The sequence below is a fragment of the Bufo bufo genome, chromosome 8 (genome assembly GCF_905171765.1).
Source record: "Bufo bufo chromosome 8, aBufBuf1.1, whole genome shotgun sequence".
Taxonomy (NCBI): domain Eukaryota; kingdom Metazoa; phylum Chordata; class Amphibia; order Anura; family Bufonidae; genus Bufo; species Bufo bufo.
In genome coordinates this window covers 200,043,389-200,062,227 of record NC_053396.1, presented here as the reverse complement: position 1 = coordinate 200,062,227, position 18,839 = coordinate 200,043,389, and the positions used below count along the sequence as shown (strand labels likewise).

The 18,839-nt window shown below is 43.6% G+C and overlaps 1 protein-coding gene across 1 annotated transcript; it reads left to right on the top strand.

Moving 5' to 3' along the window:
- Positions 1 to 327: 327 nt before the first annotated feature.
- Positions 328 to 18,489, top strand: PPP1R10 (protein phosphatase 1 regulatory subunit 10). Its single transcript, XM_040405054.1, has 20 exons — positions 328 to 380; positions 564 to 1,121; positions 8,862 to 8,979; positions 9,060 to 9,146; positions 9,396 to 9,531; positions 10,156 to 10,207; positions 10,308 to 10,385; positions 10,499 to 10,669; positions 10,765 to 10,867; positions 12,098 to 12,207; positions 12,599 to 12,699; positions 12,781 to 12,928; positions 13,018 to 13,167; positions 13,472 to 13,718; positions 13,846 to 13,921; positions 14,676 to 14,864; positions 15,009 to 15,135; positions 16,196 to 16,321; positions 16,554 to 16,889; positions 17,228 to 18,489. Exons 3-20 carry the CDS (start codon positions 8,873 to 8,875, stop codon positions 17,332 to 17,334), a joined length of 2,451 nt encoding a protein of 816 aa, XP_040260988.1. The 5' UTR covers positions 328 to 380; positions 564 to 1,121; positions 8,862 to 8,872; the 3' UTR covers positions 17,335 to 18,489.
- Positions 18,490 to 18,839: the final 350 nt, after the last annotated feature.

Here is an 18,839-nt window from a genome sequence, read left to right as displayed (position 1 = left end):
GTCATCTCGGCTAAGAGTTGCTTCATACGGCATAAATACCGATATTTTAGATCGGTAAACCGCCGCCTTATCGCGGTTTGGTCAGCTTAAAGGAAGACGGACACTAATCTATTCGGTTGTTCGGGTGTTAAACCGTTAAAAGCGGTTTAACGTCGAGGTAAAATCCGTGGGCGGGTCACGCGCCTCGGCGGTTAAACGGCCTGTCATTGGTCGGCTGCGCGACGTCACCGGTCGCTAACCGCTCTCTATAATCTGCCTGCACCTCCTAGCCAATCGCGCTCCTCATTTCGAGCCCCGTCTTTCTCCGCCCCCTCCTGACGCGGCGAGCCTATATAAAGGAGAATGCGTCACGCCTCCGCCATTCCAGGCTTCGTCGTCAGGTATGTAGGGTCTAGTTGCTGCTGTTAGCGTTACTGGCAAAATTCCCCTCCCCCATAGTGCCCTTAGCCTCCGACCAGCCGCCATTTCGTGTCCTTCCTTGTTTGTTTAGACGCCATTATCATCTGCTGTTCCTTTTGGTTTTGCCTTGTACTCAACCCATTTTCTCTTATTTTTTTCCACAGGTCTTCGCGAACATTCTGGCTTTTCTACGTCTTCACCATGATTATGGATGACAGTTAAAGATTAATAACTTAAAGAGCCTCAAGCATCTCTCCCCTTTCCCCACATTTTTGGAGTCTGAAGATCAAACTGCTCAAGAAAGCCTCTGCCTACGACTTAACACTTTTTCACCCCTTCCTTTCCCGTAAAAAAGACGAAAACTACCACCGTAATCCACCATAGGGCGGTTTAGTCTATAGAGTAACAGTGGTAATAAATGCTAGTCACCCGTCTTTCCATGTGAAAGATAACCCCCTCCCCCCCCCCATGTCCCTTATAGCTGTTTTTTGAACGATTTCTTAAAATATTGGATATTTTCCAGTGCCTCGACATTGATACGCCCTTTCTAAGATGGCCACCGCAGCTTTTGCCATGCGGTCCTAAACCAGAGGCACGTTGTAAGGGTACTTAACCCCCTTCCCCCCCCTCCCCCCCCCCCCCCCTTTTTTTTTTTTCCGCCCTTCCTCTTTTTATTTTAGCCCAATACCTACGTACGAAGCACAGGAGGAGAGTTTTGGATAGTAAGTGTTGCTTTTTTCGACCAACCTTGGAAAACCAACTTGTAATATAGACCTATAGATTCTACCCACTCGAAAGATCTAGATCTCCCCCCTCTTCAAAAAAAAAACAAAACATAAAAAAGGCAAAAAGCCCACGCTTTTTTATGGACTCTAGAAATGACGGCACAGTCTGAATCCTTGAGGCAAGACGAAAGCTGCAGAGAACTTATTGAAACCCCCCTAAATATTTTTTCTCTCTCTCTCGTGACTACGCCATTTACATGTCTCTATAATTTTGGCATGCCTATTCACCTCATACAGTCCAGCTGGCGAAATACATAGAAGATGTATAGTAATAGAGGTTGGATAAGCGGGCGTTTATGAGCCGCAGACATCTAGAAATGAGCTCCCACACGAGAGATGATGTTGGGGGAGCGGTGGTCAGGAAAAGCTTCATCTCTGTGTGGGAGACCCGAGGAGGCAGAAAGGGAACGATAATAGGCTTTTTCCTCGCCCTCTCCCTTTCACCCCTCCCTGGATGAGAACACGAAAGATCCATGAGCAATCTGTACATAAAGATTGCAGGGAGAGACGATGCAGAAATGAACCCCGATGGCAAATTTCAAGATATTATCCCTCCCCTGACCAGGGCCATAAATCAAAAAGGGGACCCTATTAACTCTATGGATACGCTTCTATATTTTTCGACTTCCGTCTGGGGCTCTACATCCGTATTACTGTTATTTTGTGTCCGTGAGGAATTAATATTGACACAGCAGCGGGTCCCAATTATATAGAGATATCATTATATATATTTTTTTATACCTTCTATGGCAGCTGAGCCTAAAAAAAAAAAGGAGACCTAAGAGAATTGCATGCAATCTAGCAATAAAGATTGCCACGCTATAATCCCTCCGAGCAGTAGTGCAGCGCAGGAAATATTCCTATAATGACTGTGACATAGGGACGCTTGTTGTTCTGTGGCATTTTAGTAATATTTTTTTGAGACATGCTTGGCATTTCATACCTATCCATTTCGTCTTAAAGATTACAACACACTTCATCTTAGCTATCCATTTTTATGACTTTATTATGATGTGTATTATACGGTATATAGCTTTGTATTTGTTTGCAGAAAAAGGTGGCAATGCAAGATTTTAAGTTCTCATTTTTTTTATATATAGATTTTATTTTTTACGTGTATTGCAATTTTTGACTTATTTTTAGTTTTTTTGCCTTCTGCTAATCTCGAGCTTTAGATAGATTTTATTTTATTTTTTTCCCCTCCAAGATGGCCGCCCGGCTTGTTGTTTTTCTATTCTCAAAGCTCCAACAGCAAAATGGCTTCCTGCTTCTCCTTTGTTGTCAGCTCGGGCGAACAGGGGGTTGTACTGCAGTGGGGGTTGGCCTCCGGATCAGCCCCTGGGAACGCCCTTGTTTCGTTAACAATTGCCATCTCCTCGTGATGATAAAGGAGGGGGGGGGGAGAGAAGAGGCTAGACGGTGAAGGTGTTTGGTCTCCCCCGACCAGCACTTCATACTGTAAACTAGTGTACAATAGGACAGCAGATCATATAGAAAATCTATAATGGGTCATTTGCCACAGACGTATGTGTTTATACAGTATCCTGTGAACATATTGATAATATATTGCCTTTTTATGACACGTGTGCTTAACTTGTTCTTTTCTGCTTCGATCCCTACTAATGCCATTGTATTCTCTTGTAGCCAATACAATAGGTTTTTGTAAGACAGATGGATTTATTTTTTACCAGTAAGCTCATTTTCTAGATTTTATAGGTTTTTGTAAGACAGATTTTTTTTTTTTTTTTTTTTACCAGTAAGCTAATTTTATACGTATTTTTTATTTTATTTTTTTATCGTGGGTTTTTCACCTCCCAGGTATGTCTTAAAACTTACATATTACTCAAAAAAAACTCAGCAAAAGAGGCATGAAAATGCAGTCACTTTGCGGTTTTCGATGCTGTCAGTACAATATTTTTAGTTCTGTAGGGAACAACCAAAGCCTTTACTGTGTTTAGTTACCGATCTTACGTTTTCTGTTTTTTTTTCTATTGTAGTTTTGGTATTGCACAGTTGACTTTTTCTTAGCAACAATTTTTTATTAATAACTACCGGTATATTTTTGTGCACAGCCATCTTTACATTATTTTGTTGCCTTTCCGATGTACATGTGATGCTGCTTGGTGTGACGGATTCTTCCTTTATGGAGAGAAGTCATATATACTGATTCGTCGTATCCAGCGCGGATTCTGCTTCGCATCTGGCACTCGACCGTGAGCATTTGATGTTCTCTCAGATGTTAATATGATTGACCTTGGTCGTCATCTAGGGTTTTTTTTTTGGGAGGGGGGGGTAGTTCACAAAAAAAAACACACATTTTGCATGTCTCTAAAAATTGTTGTACATTTTAAATCTTTTATTTTTTTTTGTACTAGATACTTAGCATAAAGGTGACTTGGCTAACCAAATTTGCCAGGGAGTCATTTTTTTTTATTTTTTATTTTTAATATATAGTTATATTTTGTTCTTACTTTTATATCAGCATGTAGGGTAGGTTTTACCTGTCAGATTTCTTGCCCTAAGTGTGCCCAGGAAAAAAAGAAGGTGAGTAACACGCAGCCGGCGCTAACAGTTTTGCTGTTGTTGCGGCCGTGTGAATGCTTTTAGCGCAGAGGCGACTCTTAACGCTTTCGTCATTGCATGTAATGAATGGAATAGAGGAGGATCCTGCAGATGGCTCCAGCTCAAGTGTTGGTAAGATACTACAAGTACCAGTGTGTCCGTGCGTATGTATACATATGGATGCGTGGGTGTGTGTCTAATATTCTCCAATCTCTTATAACTAGGGTCAGCAACCTCCGGCACTTTAGCCGTTGTGAATCCACAACTCCCAGCATGCATATTTGTTCAGCTCTTCTCAGAAATCCCATAAAAGAAGAATGCAGCATGCTGGGTGTTGTAGTTTCACAACAGCTGGAGTGCCGACAGCAGCTCATACCTATGGCTTATGAGACAGGTGTGTACTGTCCGCATGTTGGTTGTGTGTCCCTGTCTGCCCCCACCTCCCCCCGACACAGCGCCGCTCCAGGTCATGCGTTGTGTCTCCATCCAATGAAATGGCGCAAAGCCAGTCTCGGCCCGTTGACCTTGTATAGTAAAAAGAAGAAAAAAGCCTGCTACAGTGTCAAAGAGAAAAATCTGTGATTTTTAAAGGGAACCTGTCACCTGGATTTTGTGTATAGAGCTGAGGACACGGGTTTCTAGATGGCCGCTAGCACATCCGCAATACCCAGTCCCCATAGCTCTGTGTGCTTTTATTGTAAAAAAAAAAAAAAAAAACTATTTGATACATATGCAAATTAACCTGAGATGAGTCCTGTATGTGAGATGAGTCAAGGACAGGACTCGTCTCAGGTTCATTTGCATATGTATCAAATCTTTTTTTTTTTTTACACAATAAAAAGCACACAGAGCTATGAGGACTGGGTATTGCGGATGTGCTAGCGGCCATCTAGAAACCCGTGTCCTCAGCTCTATACACAAAATCCTGGTGACAGGTTCCCTTTAAATACTCTCATGTCAAGGACAAAAGTTTAACAGGAGATACCTTTATTGAGTAAAGAGAATAACTATGGTGCACTGGCGAACTTTCCGAAAATAAGGGGCCCCTTCATCAGGTAAGTTTACAGTCTACCCAAGTGCAACATGTAAGACCGCTTTCACACAGTCAGCGATTGGAAGCCAAAACCAGGAGCGGAGCCGATGGACGTGAGATTTGGACTGTGTAATATCTCTCCGGCCACTTTCACACAGACATTGTACAGTTGCCCGGTAAAGGGGCCCTTGTGCTCAGAAAGCATGCTGATATACTGTAAGTTTCCTGGTTTCCCAATAGAGGTATCACTTCTATTATACTTTTGACCTTTTGGACAGAAAAACGATTAAAATCATGTTGATTTTTTATTTATTTCTGTTTTACACAGTAACGCGCTATTTCTCGTGCATGGCATTGGGGGACACAGCACCATGGGTATATGTCCAACTATTTTACTGTACGGCGTTTCTAATCTCATGCAACCCCTGAAAGCCCTCGATTGTATGGTGTGTGTGGGCGAGCGGCTCGTGTGCTGATATTGTGTGAATGCATTTACTTGTTAAAGGGGTTTTACATTGGGTAAAGGATAACGGTTAGGACCCCCACAAATTATGGAAATGGAGGACCCGTTTCCCCTGTTTGACTGATGCACACCACCACTCAAAATCTGTGGGACTGCCGGAGATGGTTGTGATCCCAGTGGTTGTTGCCCCACCAATCTAACAGTTAGGGTCCATGCCCGTGCAACATAAAAGGGTATGGCTATGTGGCGACCTTTTATATAATGTACTTCAGTGGTGTCTCAGTAGGACATGGTACGACACAGTAGTCGCAGAAAAATCCGACTCGGATGGATTTTTTGCAAGTGTCGCAACGCAGCAGGTAGCATGTCCCATAGCAACACTATTGAAATCCATTACACGTAGCCAGACCCTTATCCCCCTACCCTGTGGGTAGAGGGTAACTTGTAACTGGAGGGCCCCTTTGCCATAAGCCTACATGGTGCACTTAGGTTGCATCAGTTTTAAGCAATTTCAGTGTAAATGCACGTGTTTTTGTTGTGGCAATGACAAATCCCAAATGGTTACATGGGGTGATTTAAAAAAATATTGGGATAAAAGGCGAGATCTGTTAATGCCCATTTACACTGGCAGGTGATCGGGCCAATGATCGCTTTTCCTGATCATTGCCCCAGGAATCAGCCGGGAAATGAGCAAACACTGGTTAGTGGTTGATTGCATCTCTCATGCAGACATAAGGCTGGGGGCAACAGGTGTAGCAGAAAATGAATGGGGTTGCAGAGCGACTCACACATTTCGGGCGACCACAGAATCGCTGGATATTTGTTGTGGTTACGTTCATTTCTATGGCCCTAGCCTAAAAGCCACTGTCTGCAGTGTGTCTCACATAGAGGATGTGCTGCCCCTGTGTGTGCCCCGACCGTTGTTCAGTCACAGGCAGCAGTGAAGATTCCTCCATGTTATGGAGCCAGACCAGTGCTGACTCCCTCCATCTGCCAGCCTGGCCCTTTACCCTGAGTGTATGTATGTGCGGGGAACTCATCCAGGAACAGCCTCAGTGTGAAAGGGGGCTTTACTCCATCATTACAAAGTCTCTCTGTCGCCCCCTACCAGACAGCAGGGGAAAGACCATGTTTAGTGTCTACATCTATTATGCAAGGACTGTAACAGCCAGATCTCTGCCTCTAGGCACCTTCTCTGTCCGTCTGCAGGAGGCTCTCGCTTAACTTTCAGGAGTAGAAACCTTTTTTTTTTTTTGTACTCCTCCTATTCCTCAGTTCATACATTTGCCTATAAGGATGTAAACCACAGTTTTTCTTCGTCGTTTCTCCCACCATAAGTGCATAACAGCGTCCTGATGTTCTCTGCAGCTTTACAAACGACTTGCCTCGACCTAAACTATGACTGTGACCCATTCCCAGCGTCTAGCATGATGACCCCCAAACTGAGTGTAATGATAGGAATCTATAACATCTGGCATTGGGAATTTTGCTTTCAAGGATATCCTGCTTCTCCTTAAGCTTCGGGGCTTGTTCACGTTTCAGCTCTTTTTTTTTTTTTTTTTTTTTCCCAAAAAAATTGGGACTGGATCCAACTTTTCTAACAGGAGATGAACGCCTCTCATGCCTTTCATTATTGTCTCACTTTATTTTGGTTAAAAGAAGACAACGTGGAGCTGAGATGAACAAGCCCTGGGACAGTTAAAAGGGGGAAGGAGCCCTTGGAAGGAAATCAGTTTCCCATCACGGTTTTCCTTCAGCCAGCGATCAAACGTCATTATAAGGACTGAGATGATAAATATCTGTTCTGTTCTCACGTGCATGCTTATCAGCTTATATACAAATCTATATTGTAATGACTATATCGGGTTAGCTAATGGTGTGGGTACGAACCACACACACAATCTGTGCCATTAAATTACAAAAAAAAAAGTATTAGGGCTCTTTCACACGAGCGGATCCTGTGCGGGTAATCCGCTGCGTGAAAGAGAGCCAAGCCCCGTTCCGGACAGCAGAGACACGGAGCATTAACCTGACTGATAACGCTCCGAGCCTTTGTGTGACCTTTTTACTACAAAATGTCAGTGACGACTTCATCTCACTGGGATCACAGAGAGGCACGGAGCATTATCAGTCATGTTAGTGCTCCGTGTCTCTGCTGTCCGGAGCGGGGCTTGGCTCTCTTTCACGCAGCGGATTCCACGCACGGCATCGGCTCGTGTGAAAGATCCCTTACAGAGCTAGTGGCACAATAGTGCAGGAAGATGTGAGGCTCAGGTGCTGCTGGGGTATGTAGGTAGGGGCATATATGCTGTAGACTTGGACAAACCCCCATGTAGCCCCAAATGTACTGAAACACAAAATACACATAAGCGCAGGATACCATTTCTTTTCATGGCAGATGTATGCAGCTTTATGGCAGTTGCCTATTTCCATCAATACATTAGGTGAGAACATAAACATTGAACCCAATGTGAACTCCGGCTTAGGGGACATTCACACGACTATATGTATTTTGTAATCCGCAAACTAGGGGTGCAGTCCGTGTTGCATCCATTTTTTTTTTGTAGGGCCATTGAGTTCATTGGGTCCTTAAGCCACAGCCAAGAATAGGACCTGTTCTAACCTTTGCGGAAAGCTCACAGAAGAGATATACATACGGCTGTGTGAATGTACCCCTACTCCTACACTACCAGCCTTACATATTATTCTATGTCTAGGGATATAGATTTATGGCCCAATGGCAGCTCTATAACAATCAGGGTCAGGCTATAGATATCTGTTCCATAAAATGTGCCCCCAATGTTCTTTTCTATGATCTGCCATTATCGGGCTCCTCTACATGATCATATTGCTTCTCTGTCCATGAGCCATAGTTTTTCATGCTGATCTGATCCTGTCATGAGATCAGGAAAATCCTCGAAAGTCTATCCTGTTCTCAGGGGCCAAGATCTGGGCCCATCGTTTGCTCTACACACGTGTTGCTTCCATGTGCATGAGCTGTTTAACATTCGAAAAGTTTCTCATATTAGCCCCAAGTCATTACCGTTACCCTGATGTCCTAAAGTGACCTCCAACACATCAGTAAAAGTAGGGCAGCCTTTTTATATTTCCTGCTAGGAACACTAAAACCAAGTAGGGTCCAAGCTCAGGTCATAGCCACCTCTTAAAGGGAACCTGTCACCGGGATTTTGGGTATAGAGCTGAGGACATGGGCTTCTAGATGGCCGCTAGCACATCCACAATACCCAGTCCCCATAGCTCCGTGTGCTCTAATTGTGTATAAAAACCGATTTGATACATATGCAAATTAACCTGAGATGAGTCAAAGCTTAAAAATAGGACTCTTCTCTGGTCACACAAGTAAGATATGACTTTTATGTTAATTTGCATATGTATCAAATCAGTTTTTTTACACAATAAAAGCACACAGAGCTATGGGGACTGGATATTGCTGATGTGCTAGTGGCTATCTAGCAACTCATGTCCTCAGCTCTATACCCAAAATCCCGGTGACGGGTTCCCTTTAAGAATCTGTCATATGCTACTTTCAGGAACCTCCTTACTATATGTCCATGATGAAAGCCGACTTGTAAATTAATGACCCTTTTTTTTTTCCTAGCAACTAACAATATGGGGTCTGGACCTATAGACCCCCTCGAGCTCCTGAAGGGGCTAGACAGTATCCTTGGTCAAGAAGGAGAAGCGAAAGCTGTTGATGCAATGTCCAAAATTTTCAAGTAGGTGTATCTAGGTGTTAAGATCACTACTTCAGTCTGGGGTCACTTCAGTCTCTAACATTTCCAAATGTTTTCCTCAGCTTAATGAAAGAGTCTAAAAAGCTGGTGAGCCGCTGTATCTACCTTAACATTGTCCTTCAGACGCAAGCCCCAGAACTTCTCTCCAAGTAAGTGACTTTTTTTTTTAAAGATTTGGTGCCGAAAACCATCATACTAAATCTCCAGGCATCCATATTGGCTCCTCTGGGGTGAAATTTAGCAGGCGAACTTCAGTATTCTCACACGGATTGCCGTGTAAATTAGTTTAAGTATTTTACCATTGAAACAAATAATATTGTAATTCTAGCCAAGAATCAGAGAAGGGGATAGACTTAGACCTGTGAAAATCAACATTTTGTTTTATGTTTGACTTTCAGGTTTATTCGTGTCGGTGGCTACAAGCTGCTGAATAACTGGCTGACCTATGCCCGCACCAATAACAACAGCCCACTGCTCCACCAGATTCTCCTTACACTGCAGCACTTACCTCTGACCGTGGACCACCTGAAGCTGGTAAAGAAACGCACATCACTTGCATAGTTACCGTATGACCAATCATTTCCACATGAATTTCCAGAAATCAACATTCATGCTGCAGCCAGAGTCCCGTTCAGATGTTTGGAACAGACTTTTCTACAAAAAATCTACAGTGTCAAAAAATTTGTTATTTTAGAGGTAGTTTAAACCAAGACCCAGGACCCCCACTGATCAGCTGTTTGAAAAGGCAACGGCGCTCACCGTATCCCTGCGGCCTTCTCACAGTTTTGCCTAGGCCATGTGAGGTCACGTTCAACGGTCATATGGTCTAGGCACAGCTCATTCCCATTGAAAGTGAATGGGACTGAACTGCAATACCAAGCTCGGCCACTATACACTGTACAGCGCTGTGCTCGGTGAGCAGAGAGAATGCCGCGGCACGACTGCGAGCGCTTTTCTCAAACAGCTGATTGGTGGGGGTTCCAGGTGTTGAACCCTCACAGATCAGATACTGATGACCGATCTTGTGGATAAAAATAAAAACCCTTTATGGTGGAATTCCACTTTATGCATGTCTCTAATGTTTAGGGACACATTAAACACTGAATATTCTGTAGAGATTTTAAATTCTCAAACACTTATCCGGTTTTATCTCCACAGAACAACACAGCAAAACTAGTCAAGCAGCTCAGCAAAACCAGTGAGGATGAAGGTATTCTAATGTGAACCTACTCATGTGCTGCAGTCAGCCGTATGGCGTAATGTTAAAGGAAGTAAAGCTAAATGTTTTTCTTCATTTCATTTTCTTCCAGAGCTTCGGAAGTTAGCAGGAGTTTTGGTCAGTGACTGGATGAATGTTATCCGAACTCAGAGCAACCTCATACCTCCAGGTATGATGAAATGGCCGCCTGCTTCTCAAGAAAGGCTATGATTGTATGACCTGAGAATCCAGTCAACCCTCACCTTACTTTATTTTTTTTTTTTGTTTTTTTTACACTAATAGAAAAGGAGAAAAAGAAAAAGAAAGAAGATGCAAAATTGCGATCGCCCATTGCTGATAGGAGCGCAGAGGCTAAAACTGAATCTAAAGTTGAGGATCAAGGTGACAAGAAGAAGGAAAAACCAAAAACCCTGCGCACTACAGCCCCAAGTCATGCAAAATTCCGATCTACTGGTGAGTGGCGTCACTATGAACATTTCAGTTTTTCTCTCAAATAACTACATTGGTTTGATGGGTTACTTATTTTTTTTTTCTTCCTTCATCTGCAGGTCTTGAACTTGAAGCCCAGCCTCCTGTCCCCAGCAAGAAACCAACAGTTGTTCCAGTTATATCTGACAAATACTTGAAACCAGTCCCAGTAAAGAGGCAGGGGTGAGCAAGCTGATTGCTTTGGTGATATACTACCTGCGCATATTGGAAGTGGCCAGTAAATGTTAGGCTAGGGTGCTGGATTCCACACTGCAAACACAGTAGAATATATGTTGTTGTTCTTTATATATATTTCAAATGGTTTTATTCCAGGTTGACATATTAAAAGGGTACATACAGTGCAGGATGATAGGTGGTGTTGTACATAATTTTGTTCAATAACGTCATTAATAAAAGTCTCAAATCAGAATGAAATATTGATGTTGCTACGCCAACCTTCCAACACTATAGTTGGTTTTTCAAGAAGAAAGGGAAAGAGGAAAAGGCGAGGGGACAGGGCAAAGGAGTATTGGGAACATCAAGGGAAGAAAAAGGGAGTGCATGGGGTTAGTAACTCAATTTAGAAACAATAACTTTGCACCCCGCAAACCGCAGGGTAGGCAGAACACAACAAAAGCCCAACATAATCACCTCCCCTCCACATTTGATACAGTACAAAACTAGGCAGGCAGGCGAGGACCCCCAGTGAGCCATGTCTCAGATTGGCGGATCACCTAATAAAACACGTGTCTGAAATATTGGGGGGGGTTAAATGTCAAGCACATCTGGCAGCAAAACACGCATGCACAGATTTTCAAAGCTGCATTATGTCAGTTATCTGCAGATTTTTACCAGTTGGTAGGTCATCAATATAAATTCCCGGATAACCCCCTTAAGGGTCTTATACGCATTTGATAAATGTTGAACAAACTGGCTGACCATCTACCAGAGAGTGCCCCCAGCCTGTCCTCCAACTGCACGTGTCAGCGGGAGAGAAGGGTTGGGCATGTTAGATTTTTAACGTACCCAATCATTTGTTCTCACAGGACAAAAAAGCTGCCAGAGGCTTATTTCCCTCTTTTCTATGAAAACACATACATGCTCGCCTGAACCAAGTGTGCATGGAAGGGTTAGGAGCAATAGCTGTCAGCTGAGCAAGCCTTTAGCCAACAGCTATCTTGTGTATTGACCAGCTTTATTCAGCATACAAAACACTAGGTGTCATGTCTGTATATTAAAGCGCAGCTGAGATGTATCCTGCGCTGTTCAGAGCTTTTAGTCCTCCGACCTTGCAGAACAGGGTGTGTGCTCATTAGAGTAGGGTTCTTCTCTAGAGGTAATTCATATAGCTGCTTCCTACCGCCCATGGCTTACTGATGGTCTGTTTAACTTACTCATGTATTGTCCCACCAGATCGGTACCCTCTACCGCCGATGCTCCTCCTGCCGAGAAAAAGTACAAACCTCTTAATACTACGCCAAATGCTGCCAAAGAAATCAAAGTCAAGATCATTCCTCCTCAGCGTATGTATTTATTTTATTTATTTTATGCACTTATATAGCGCTACTATATTCCACAGCGATTTACAGACATTAGCATCCAACTGTCCCCAATGGGGCTCACAATCTAAGGTCCTTATCAGTAAGTCTTTGGAGTGTGGGAGGAAACCGGAGGAAACCCATGCAAACATGGGGAGAACATACATGTATCAAGCCTTTCATACATTTCTCCCTATCGACTGCAGTTTTACTGTTTGTGCTTTTCCATTTCCCAGATCCGTAGTTCTCGATCAGTGATTTCCTTGTGCTTTTGTTTGTACCCCATATTTATTTAAATGCTTTATACTTTATAGCAGTCATTTTCCGTTCCTCGCTGCTTTACCCTTAAATAACCCATTGCATTATCTATCTCCAGCTATGGAGAGTTTAGGTTTTCTGGATGCACTGAATTCTGCCCCAATTCCTGGAATAAAGATCAAAAAGAAGAAAAAAGCAGTATCTCCAACCAGTAATAAGGTAAGTTTGGTGCAGTTTCATGGCCCTGTTTTTGGATGATGTATTATCTGTATCTATAGTGTACCACTTTTGTACTTGCAGTCTAGTCCATTTGACAGCAAGTGTCAAGGAGAGACAACCAGTGTGAGCAAACCATCTTCTCCTGAACCAGAGCCACCGGCTGAAGGGATGGAAGTGGAGAGACCAGGAACTCCAGTTCCTGCTGAAGAACTTCCGGAGCCCATAGGAAGTAAGGCCTTGTTCCACTGAATTCTCGCACTGTTTCTTACGGTTCCATTCTTGCTAGGTCTGTACCTAATCATATATATATTTTTATAGCCTCTGCACCTGCATTAACAGAAGTAAAGCCTATTGAACCAGAAGTCCCTCTTCTGACAAAGAAGGGAAAAAAGAGGAAAACTGTCAGCTGGCCAGATGAGAGTCACCTCAGGGAATATTTCTACTTTGAGCTGGATGAAACAGAGAGAGGTATGTTTTAGCATATCAGAATGCTAACTTTTTTCCAATCCACAGGATAGTGTGATCGACTGGGGGGGAAGGGGGGCTTTGCTATCGTCAGCAGTCCCATAGACTTTGAATGGATGGAGCAGCGGTTTGCATGCACAGCCGCCACCAGATGGGAACACGGGGCCCCCTCCTTGTTCTTGGTGGGATCCCAGTGGTCAGACCCCACCCATCTGGTGAACAGATAACTTATCTTTATGGGACAGCTGTGTATGGACTTTCCTGGTCTATCGTGTATTAACTATAATTTCATATCTTTCATTTACAGTCAATGTAAATAAGATTAAGGACTTTGGTGAAGCTGCCAAACGGGAAATGCTAATGGACCGCCGTGCTTTCCAAAATGCCCGGAGGCTTAGTCACGATAATATGGAAGAAGCAACGCCTTGGATACTGCCACGGCCACTGGCACTTTCAGGATCCCTTGTACAAATGGGCAGCAATAGTACTGAGAAGCATACCCAAGCTGAGCGAGAGATGGGTATTCTGCAGGAGATCTTTCTATCCAAAGAAAGGTATATAAATTTCTAGCGGTGTTTTCTTTTTCTTTTCTTTTCTTTTTTTTTCTGTTGGCAAAGCAGCCAAAATAACCCCAGTAGGTGTAAATTACAATTGTAACTTATTTTATTTTACCCACCACAGTGTTCCTGACACACCGCATGAGCCAGACCCAGAGCCTTACGAACCTTCACCTCCAAAGCTCATACCACTGGATGAGGTACATATGTTCTCGGTCACCAGATCCTAACTAATGCTTTCATAGTAATGTGAATCCCTTGTTCGTGGATTCATAGCTAGAACTAGTTTCCAGGTCCTTTGTCAGTTATGAACCAGCAATACATGTGTCTCTATGAAGGTTTTATGTTGGTGTCTTTGACATTCCTCAGTTTGTGAGCCACAAATACAGTGGGGCCAGATTGTTCCAAATAACTGGCTTACGTGCCATGCTCCAAATTTAAGGAGTGCATGACAATGGAGTTGTAGCGTGCACCACAGTTATTAATGGTGCGTGTCAGTAATTTGGCACAAGAGTGTGAATTAAAGGGGTATTCCGGTGCCATAATCCTAAATGTAAATCGGGTTGGAGAGGGCAAACAAAACAATCACCCGCAGCTACTCTGGTCCTGCTCTCCTCCACTTCCTGTTCTGGACTGCCCACACAGCCAGGAAGTGGAGAGGAGCGTAGACCGGAGCATCTGCCGATGATGGGTAAGGTAAATATTCATTTGGTGTTTTTTGCCCACTCTGAACCCATCTTGATTTAAAAAGTGGCACCCTCTTATGTCAGCCAAGAGGTGGTGTAGGGAAGAGCTTCTAACACATGTGACGAGGTGTGCCTGTGTGATAAACTGGATGCAGTGCCTGCATGTCTGTTCTAGGATTCAGACAATGTTCATAAATCCATGTAGCTATGTTTTATCACTCTGTACAGTTATGTACTTGTTTATTAATCCGTTTTAATTCTTCCGTAGGATTGTTCCATGGATGATGGGTCATATATTGAACCGATGGATCAGAGCGGGGCTTCTCAATCTCCAGACTTGTCTGGCGGTGCTAAATTGCCTCCTGTGCTCGCTAACCTAATGGGCAGTATGGGTAACACCAAAGCCCAAACTAGTCCCTTGCCCGACACGATGCAGGAGATCTTGACTTCCATAATGGTAAGAGAAAATATTGCACGTGCAATCTTTATATAGTGTGGGTTCTGGGGACACTGAAGCAGTCAACGATCTGTATCCATTATTCATTTGCAGTGCTTTAGTTCATTTTGGATGACCTTTTTTTACTGTATTGTTTTATTTCAGAGTGTCCAGGGTGCTGCTAAGACAGAGGATTTGATGAAACAGCCAGATTTCTCTGACAAAATAAAACTGCTGCTTGGATCTCTACAAAGTCAGACACAGAATCAGAACCAGGCACCACCAGGAGCATGTAAGTGGTAGTGAGTTGCATTGGATCAATAAACGTTGGCTCCTTTTTATTTTTTTTCAGCTTTCCCATCCTAAGGCCTTATGCACACAAAATACGGAAATGGTCTGTGTGCTCTCCCCCCCCCCCCTTTTTTTTTTTATATTTTTTTTTTTTTTATTTGAGGACCCATTGACCTCAGTGTTCTGTCTTTTGCAGAACGGTCATAAGGTGATGCGGAAAGCACAGAGAAGTTCCACAGGACATGTTCTTTCTTTTGCGGAAAGCACACTGATGACTTTCATGTGCTTTCCTCATCCGCATGTCTATGCCGCAAGGGATAGAACATGTTCTGTACTTGTCCGCAAAGTGTGGACAGCACACAGAGTTTGTGGACCTCAAAATGCTTAAAGAGGACCTTTCACCATAATAAAACCTCTAAACTAACTATACAGACGTGTAGAGCGATGCCCAGGGATCCCACTGCACTTACTGTTATCCCCGGGCGCCGCTCCGTTCTCCGGTTATAGCCTCCGGTATCTTCATAGTTAGGCTCCACCCAGGGGAACCTGACGCCGTCTCTTTCTCCTATGCTGTAGCGCTGGCCAATCGCAGCGCTCAGCTCATAGCCTGAGAGTTAGTTTTTTTTTTTTCTCTCAGGCTATGAGCTGAGCGCTGCGATTGGCCAGCGCTACAGCATAGGAGAAAGAGACAGCGTCACGTTCCCCTGGGTGGAGCCTAACTATGAAGATACCAGAGGCTATACCGGAGAACGGAGCGGCGCCCGGGGATAACAGTAAGTGCAGGGGGATCCCTGGGCGCCGCTCTACGCGTCTGTATAGTTAGTTTAGAGGTTTTATCATGGTGAAAGGTCCTCTTTAAGGTCGTGTGCATGACTTTTTAAACTGTTCTTGGCATAGTCTCAGCTCCTTAGTCCATGCCATCACTATACATATACAGAGCAGGGTAGGAAACTTTAAATCCAATAGTCTCTTACTATCCTAGTCCCTAGAATGGTGGAGAATTTTTCTGTATAAACATAAATTTACATGCGACTAACTATCTGTTATTTCTACTCTTATAGCTGGATCAGGAATGGCAGGACCCATGCTAGCAAACAATGGCTTTCCACCAGTAGCACCAAAAAATCTACAGCAGCCACCACCACCTCAGCACTATCCACCCCCTGGGCCCGGTGGTCCATACCCAGGTTTGTTTTTTCCTTTTTTTTTTTCCCCCTGAGTTTCATTGTAACTGCTGTATTCAGGTGAAATAGTTGCACGTGTCTGGAACCACTTATGAGTTTTGTTCTCCTTTCTGATTGTACCATATAATTGTGGTTATCCTACATTTTAGGGATAAAAGCCAACCTCCCATTGAAGCTTAATACAATCTTTTGAAATTGTACATCTAAATGACTGAAAATCGAATTTGTTTTATAGGTCCACATGGACCCCCTGGTGGTCCACGGATGATGGGACCACCTCCTCCCCGTGATGGTTACTGGGAGCCTCCACCTAATGACATGCGGGGCGAACATCATGAAAACATGGGAGGAAGAGGTAGAATGAGAGGAGAGAGAGGACACCCTCCTCCTCCTCCATTCCATCGAAACAGAGGTGGAAGAGGAGGTGATCCAGGATACAGAGGGAGAGGTGGAAGAGGAGGTGAAAGGGGGCCTCCTGGTAGAGGAAGAGATGGACCTCATGGAATGGAACACAGAGGTTACGGTGGAGAACACAGAGGTCATGGCGGAGAACACCGAGGACATGGCGGAGGTAAGGCCAGCAACTACTGGAGTGCTTTTGCGCTTTTTTCTTTTCTTGACACTTTTTTTTTAAAGGGTTATTCCCACCTTAGACACTTATAGGATATCCTGCCACTGCACTGCCAGGTCCAGGTGGAGCATGAAATGAGAGATGGTTGTGTAAACGCACTTGGAGATTGGAGAGAGCTTGCTTCCGTGCCTGCCCAGTTCTCTATATATTCTCCATGCTGCAACGGCTACAAACCCCCCTGTTCTGGAGATAGGTGTAATTTGCCATAAGTGCCTTAAGGTGGGGGAACCCCCTGATATTTCTGCCCCTTTTATACAACATTTTTCTTCTCTTTTCAGATATGTCCCTTCGCCCTGTCTGCCGTCACTTCATGTTGAAAGGAAACTGCCGATATGAAAATGGCTGTGCCTTCTACCATCCAGGCATCAACGGCCCTCCCCTATAGTGACACTTCCCCACCCCCTCAAAGACCATTTTTTAATCAGTGTTTTCCTGGAAGAAAGCGAACAAGCGACTTGAGAATTATTTTTGGATTATTATTATAATTTTTTTTATTATGGCTTCTGTGAGGCCCAAATATCTCCCTTACTAGAAAAGAGCAGATAATTCCACCTGCCTCACATTACCTAAGACTCTACTTGAATGACATTAAAAAGCAAACTAGTACTCCCAAGTACAGAGTGATCTTGGGATCCTCACCTATTCCGTTGACTCTAGAAACGTTTGACTCTTAAGAGGAACTATCAATGTTGTGGTGGGGGAGATGGCGTGGAGCCCTGGAATGCCACTGCTAAGGAAACAAAGCGAATGTGACTTAAGGAGAAGCGACCTCTCCAATATCGGTGTGTTTTGTTGTCCTCACCCTCACCCCCCCCCCCCCCCCCCCGGTTTCCTGTTTTTCACTTGCACCTTCTATGAGGTCTCCTGTTCATTTTTCCATTTCCTCCAGAAATTTTACTTCCCTGTGTTAACACTACAACAGTACTATGTGACTCAGTGTTCCCTTCTAAGAACAAGTATTACACTGACTAAAACCCCACCCTACACTAATGCGGGAAGACTTGGATCGATATGGACTCCTTTATCGGCATTGAAAACCACTGATTTTTTTTGACCACTTTTTTTTTTAAATATGTATAATTGGTAAATTTCAATGATGCTGAGCATCTGTACAATGTATATAGTGAACATGCTGCTCTGTGTGATGTACAGGGTATCTATATACCGATAATGCTGAGTGTTTATACTGTCGTGGCCTACACGTGAGGAGCTCATCGCTGTCAATCAGTATCCAATGAGAATTTTCCGGTTTCGATACCACTTCAATGCGGTCGTTGTCATTAACCCTTCTGAAACATATTTAAATACAGTATTAACAGGACAAGCTCCGACCTTTGTACCCATTGACATCACAGGATGGGGGAAGGCTCCGAGTCCGATCCTGTAAACTTGTTTTCTGTGAAAACTGTCTGAGGATATATTGTATTTTTTTTAATCGTTCCTTGCTTTTTACGGGCCCCTAGAGGGAGCCCTAACTCCATGGTTTTCATTTTCTTTTGTATACTTTGTAAATGATAAATAAACCCGATGCGAAGGTGGATCGAACGGTATTGGAACAGATCTTATTTCTGAAGTTACAGATTTACAAAGGATAAAAGATGGATCCCCAGTGTGTAGCATCTGCAAGCTGGAGTTAAAGGAATTCTCCTATTTGAACAATCCCTGCTTGTTAAATGGATCACTTGATAATAAGCTGATTACAAAGTGTCCCTCTCCTGGGACCTCTAGGAAACAGCAATTATCTGTTAGGAAACCTGGCTGTGCTTTGGGAAAAATGAGTCCCTGCAGAAGAAAAAAAACAACTCAGAAGCAAAGATTTCTAACGTTAATCTGTTTTCCCTTAGTCCTACCAGCAGCACAAGAATTAAACATAGGGAGTAACTGAAAATT